This window comes from Marmota monax, unplaced genomic scaffold (genome assembly GCF_021218885.2).
Source record: "Marmota monax isolate L192 unplaced genomic scaffold, Marmota_monax_Labrador192_F-V1.1 WCK01_AAM20220418_F8-fsc00012, whole genome shotgun sequence".
In the NCBI taxonomy this organism is placed as follows: Eukaryota; Metazoa; Chordata; class Mammalia; order Rodentia; family Sciuridae; genus Marmota; species Marmota monax.
The window spans coordinates 35,799,637-35,806,151 of NW_026695227.1; the positions used below are offsets into that span (position 1 = coordinate 35,799,637).

The 6,515-nt window shown below is 32.0% G+C and overlaps 1 protein-coding gene across 1 annotated transcript; it reads left to right on the top strand.

Moving 5' to 3' along the window:
• Positions 1 to 2,042: 2,042 nt before the first annotated feature.
• Positions 2,043 to 5,862, top strand: LOC124087327 (olfactory receptor 6C3-like). The gene is made up of 2 exons (XM_046436177.1): positions 2,043 to 2,960; positions 5,842 to 5,862. The coding sequence occupies exons 1-2, from the start codon at positions 2,043 to 2,045 to the stop codon at positions 5,860 to 5,862; spliced, it is 939 nt and encodes a 312-aa protein (XP_046292133.1).
• Positions 5,863 to 6,515: the final 653 nt, after the last annotated feature.

Below are 6,515 nucleotides of genomic sequence, written 5' to 3' on the forward strand. Positions count from 1 at the left end.
TAACCCCCAAGGAACTGAGAATACACTATCTCCTGAGGGTAGCCTAAGTCCATGTGCATATTAAGAAAAGTAGGGACAGCCAAAGGGAAACCAGGTTGGTTGTACCAGATGACTAGAACTCTTTTGCTCTATGGCTTGACTCTCCAGAAAGGTACACCATGTCACCACTTTATCTCAACTTGAATGCTTCTGTTCTTCAATCTAGCCTCTCAAGGGGTCATACAGTTCACAGAGAAGGTAAAGTGGAGTTATTTTGTGTGATACTCAATCTTTATCTTATGCAGAGAACTTTGAAATGTTTTACCTTTATAGTATGTTGAAGCAGTAATCCGTGAAAATTCACATAGAGAACCCTCAGGTTTGCAGGAGTAGGTTTTGGAGTTCAGGTCAGAGAAATGTGTCAGTTTATGTGGAAACATAAAGGATATAAAAGAGGAACTCATTTTTCTTTAACTTATACTTGAGGCTGACAGAAAATTTACATGATATTCAGCCTAAACTTTCTCTGTGTGAGAGGCTTTTGGGTAACAGAGGAAAGGGTGAGCAAAAAACAAAACAAACAAAAACAAAACAAAACAAAAATAAAAACAAAATTGAAGTGTGTTATAAATGCATTCAATTTTGCATTTTAATAAAATCAAGAAAAATTTGGATTTTGTTTCTGATTAGTATCATTAGACACATCAGAAAATATGTTCCATTTTTTTAATACATTTATTTTTTATCTTATATGAAAGCTTATTTTATTGGAATAAATAACAAGGATGCTGAAATTACCACTTTAACATAAATGTTATTGTTAATTTTACATTTTAATATGTTTCAACCTTTGTTCAAACCACAGTAATAATTTCTGCCTTTGAGTTGCTGGTTTTGCTATATATTCATGACAAGTATATGCAAATTCCCAAAGGAAAATAATACTGATTGTCAGAAAAATAAAATCAAAAGAAGAAAAAAATGCACAATATCAGCATTGATACTTATCACCTGCTGAGTTGTCCCATGTATGCTACAGAGAGAAAGAATTACAACAAATATATGAGAACTTTCATCACAGACATGATGCTGACTGCTAGGGAGACAGAGAACAGGGCAGATAGAAGTCCTCTAAGTTATATTGTGGAGAATGTGATTTCTATAAGGTAAATCCTAGAGGAAATTATATTTATTCTGATTGTTTAGCCTTGTGGAGAGGAGGCAGTACCATATTTTGGAATCAGAAAACTCCTTCAAATTTCTGTTGTCTCCTCAGGAAAGTTGAAGAGTAAAAGGACAAAGTTAATATAATAAAAATTTAAATCTCAGTTGCTAACTTAAATAAAGGGTATAAAATGATATAAAGCATTAGTAGATTGTAAATCTATGCATATTATTGAGATCTACCTCTATGTTCACCAATTTCTCTGGCCTCTGTTTTTCTTCCCATAAATTTAAAACTTTTGTTTACAACCAAGATAACTCTAGTTCTATATTTCTGTGATTGAAACTCATTTATCCCCATGGTTATGGGAATGAATGTTGAAAAGTATATATATATTGAGAATAAAAATAATCATAAAATCTATTTAAGTTTAGTGACTGTGATTAGGTCACCAATTCTCACCAATCAATTTTCTAAGTTTATCAGAATCAACCCCAAAATTAAATAATTCAGGCCTAAAAGTACATAAGCTTGGAAACTGGAAGACAGTGCCTCAGTTGTCAAACTACAAATGTATTTGATAAATGTTATTGTAGAAATCAGTAATTCCAAGACATACTGCACATACAGAAAATTTGAAAATACTTTGAGGTTTGATGTAAATTTAGTGACAAAGGGACTTAAAATATGTCAGTGATCCACGTTTGATTTCAACTGAAGATATGTGTATATTTTCTGTATTAATAGTAATGAGTGAATATCACAAAATTCTTATAAGAAAAATGTCAATGGAGATATTAATATCACATATAAATTTTCAATACTTTAATGCCAAACTTTGCTATATATTTTCTTTGTTTTTCACCAATAGACTTTGTTGGAAGAAAAAAAAATCAGAATGAGAAACCACACAATGATTAAAGAGTTTATACTCTTGGGCATATCAGACAACCCAGAGCTTCAGGTTATAATGTTTATCTTTTTATTCATAACTTATTTATTAAGCATCACTGGAAACCTAACCATCATCATTCTCACCTTGCTGGACTCACATCTAAAGACCCCTATGTATTTCTTCCTCCGGAATTTCTCCTTCTTGGAAATTGCATTCACCAGTGTTTCCATCCCCAGATTTTTGGGATCAATAATTACTAAAGTCAAGACTATTTCCTATAACAACTGTTTAGCTCAATTATATTTCTTCATCTCCATGGGTGTGTCTGAATTTTTCCTTCTAACTGCTATGTCCTATGATCGCTATGTCGCCATCTGCAAGCCACTGCATTACACCACCATCATGAATAAGAAAGTCTGCTCCCTCCTTGTCTTTGGTTCATGGATGGCAGGATTTCTGACCATTTTTCCACTACTTATGCTCTTCCTCAGGTTAGATTTCTGTGCTTCCAATGTCATCAATCACTTCTCTTGTGACTACTTCCCCATCTTGCAACTCTCGTGCTCAGATACATGGCTTTTAGAGAAAACTGGCTTTTACTTTGCCTTTGTTACTCTTCTCTTCACTTTAGCGTTGGTGATTCTGTCCTACATATGCATCATTAGCACCATTCTGAGAATCCCATCTGGCAGTCAGAGGAAAAAGGCTTTCTCCACTTGTTCCTCTCACATGATTGTCATCTCCATCTCTTATGGAAGCTGCATATTCATGTATGTCAAGCCTTCAGCAAAAGAAAGAGCATCACTGACCAAAGGAGTAGCTCTCCTCAACACTACTATTGCTCCCATGTTGAACCCTTTTATTTACACTTTGAGGAACCAGCAAGTAAAACAAAGCTTCAAACATTTGGTTCATAAGGTAGTATTTCATAGAAGCAAATGAAAGTATGTATTGACCTGAATGAGTGCCATGGTGAAGATTCAACCAGGGAAATGAAACTTTACTTCTCCCTTACCTTTCTGTATCCAAAGCCCAGCTACCTGCACTGCTGAACTCCTTGGCTTCAGCTTTCTTTTTAACCTGAAAGTGACCATGTTGTGTTGCCCTTTAAAGCTATCTGTACATTCCATGTAATCACTGATTTACAATCCTGACTAGAAAACCAGTGTCTATAGAACTGAAATCACTTTGCTAGTTATTCTTAATAATGAAAATATAAAGTTTCTTTACTTTTCACTACCATACAATTTCCTTTTAAAAATTACATGCACTTTGAAATTAAGTAATGTCTACCGCAAACTATTCTGCATGGTGTTTATGGTATCTGACCAATTCTTCCTAGCCTCCGATGGACTCGTGTATTTTTTTTCCCACTTAGAAGTAATGGAAAACTCTCTATTTTCTTGTTTTGATTAGAGTATGTATTCTATGTGGCTTTATATGTTCTCCTTGTTTATCCATATATTTGTTCTTTGAAATTATATATAAAGATGCATTTTTAGGTAACTGCCATTGCTCTTTTGCAACCTGAAAGTCTGTTAAAAATTCCTTTAAAAATTGCATTTATACTGAGAGCACTATTTCAAGCCTTCTTTTGGACTAGGTATATCCTGTACAATGTCTTATTTAATCATCACAGCTATATGGCAAAATAGACATGGTTATGTATTTTCTTTTATAAATGGGTAAATTGATGCTTAACTTGCATAAGTTCATTTTGCAAAAATAGCCATTATAAGAATCTCAAAATGCAAACAAGCAAAAACTCTAATCTTTGCTCTATTTGCATATATATTGTTTTTACTAAGGATCTGAATAAATCCTTAGTAAATTTAATAATCCTTAATAAATTTTTTGATCACCTCATTTGGGCATGGTTACATAATTAGAGTTTGATCAAGGAAGACACTAACTCCAAATATTTTACTTAACATATAAATTACAACACTAATCAATCAAAACAAAAAAACCTCTTCAACTGCAGTTCTGTTGAGCAAAAGAATGAGCATGAAAAAAGCTTCACAGTGCGAGCAGTATTATGGTAGTAAAATTATTAAAGGAAGGCAGACTAACAATGGCAATTACGAAGGCCTTCAGTATAATGAAGTAGATTCCAAGTTTGAAACTTTTCACGGAGCATTGGGTAGAAGTCTGCATTAGGAATTGTGATTGTGATTGGTTGCTATATTTATCCCAGAAAATGACATCAAAAGACAAAAATTTTTACACTTAGTATTGTTATTTGTTTGTTATTTTTTTCTCTGTCTTATTGGACACTGTTCCCCAAGCTGCCTTTTTAGAACTTTTAGAACTTCAATAGTAATGTTTTATGTTTATATTCCTTTGAGTTTTGTTTATATTTCTCTTCTGTCAATTTTCATTCACTGAATTGGTCCCTTGAGTCAGTGGTAGAGAAAATGGATAAAAATATTAAGTAGTTCATGGTACATAAAATTTACATAGAAACCATGCCAAATCATTTTAAAGCACTTCTGATACTGTTTTTATATTATATTTTTGCTTCTTCTTCATAATTTATAGTCAGAGAAGTATAATTGCTCTTGATAAAATGGAAAAATGAAGGCAAAATTTTTTTTGACAATATAAAAAATGACTTTTACTAAGTGACAGAAAACCTACAATTTAAAAGAAGCATACTAGTTCAGTGGAAGAAAGAGGGAGTATGTTTACAAACACTGGTTTCCCTGGATTACAATGAAGGCATTGTCTAATTTTTATTATTCTAGTCATTCTGGGTGTTAGTAAAAGTAGATGGAAAATCAGAGGTAAGTTGGATGTACGGAGGCCAGAGGAAGACATCCAAATCTCAGCATTGCTTCAATACTTAATAGCTTGACTTTTAACCAATGTTAAATAGATATGCTGGGTATATTTTGAAACTGGACATAATTAAAAGTCATATAAAATTGTTAGTATATTTTGTATTATCTATTCATTTTCTATTTTCTAAAATCAGGAAATTACTATTTATATCCCTGTATTTTTAATTGTATACCAATTTGAAGAATTGTTTTTAAGGAAATGGACTTTAATTGTAGGTATTGAATTCCACATTTGCTAGCTGTGTGAAGTGATGAAAGTTACAGGATCTCTGAGTCTCAATGCTTTAGAAATAGGAAGAACAATTTCACACTTATGTTATAAAGACTGTGATAAAATATAAAAGGTTTCAGTCACTGGAATAAACTTGTGTTTAGTAAACCACAACTACTCTTCATACCATTCCCAGAGTTGAGAATTAATTCTAAACAAAAGAAAAATAATTAACACAACTATTCTCAAAACCTAAAAGTCACATGATTTATGGAGTACACTTGTTTACATAATTTTATTCAGTTCTCAAAAACACTCTTGAAATTCCATCTGCATTTTAGGCAGAGAGACTGAAACTTAATGAAATTAAATAATGTATCCAAAGTCACAAATCCATTACATTACACATTTGTATTTTTTAATTTACATCAAATAGCTAAGCCCATATCTTATGGAATAAATAAAAAAATTAATCATGTTTTGATATGATAATTTTACTATTAATTCATTTCTTATTCCGTTCTTGTTTAAATTATAGATAACCAGTTAATGGAATGAAAGTATAAACCCTTACAGACATGAATGTTAGTGTTTATGAAATTATCATCAAATGTGATTGATGATCTTTTAGTTCCTTTTATTTGTTTCTATGCACACTGGTATGGATGCAGAGAATTGAACCTTCCCATCATTATTGAAATTAATATATACAAATTACTCTTATTCCTATTGCTCTTTTAGGGAAAAGTCTTCTAAAATAATTGTGTGAAACTGTAAATATAAATGATCATAAAATAAGTCTTCTAACCATTCAGTCAACTCTCTTGAAGAATCTTTGCTTTATTCATGCTGACAGACTTTCTCAAAGGAACCAACCCCCATAGCATGGCCCAGAGCCAGGAATGCCTGAGCAGTGTCAAAAGGACATTTTATGTGGTTACCAAGCTGAGCTAGAGATTGCCCACATATTGAATTCAATGATTAGCCTGTTCTTTAATGTATTAACCTAGACTTTGAACAGATCTTAAAACTTATAAAGTAGAAAGAAGGTGCTTTTTGAAATTTTTCTAATGATTTCTACTTGGGTTTAATTGAAGAAGAAAGAATTGAGCATACAGAATGTAAAAAAAAAACAAAAACAAAAAAAAACAAAAAAACTAGATTCTTAAAGTTATTGCATTACTAAGGAAGATTTCCACCCAGTGCAACATAAAACATATTATGGTGGGAGAGGGAGAGAGAGAGACATAGATATTAGAAATCAAATGGAACCAAAGTCTCTCATCTCGGTTTCTAAGGAATATCCATTGATCCTTCAAACTTAATATATCTTTTAGTATAGTGTTTCTTTTTCACCTTGGATTTCAAATATATTGCCAATATCTTATCTGATTTGTTTAGGTGGTCTTTATTAATATTCAT

Bases quoted from the DNA above. Each gene is read 5' to 3' on its own strand.
- LOC124087327 (XM_046436177.1), top strand. From the start codon at position 2,043: ATGAGAAACCACACAATGATTAAAGAGTTTATACTCTTGGGCATATCA. The intron at 2,961-5,841 runs GTATTTCATAGA...TTTAGGGAAAAG, and splicing joins AACATTTGGTTCATAAGGTA to TCTTCTAAAATAATTGTGTG.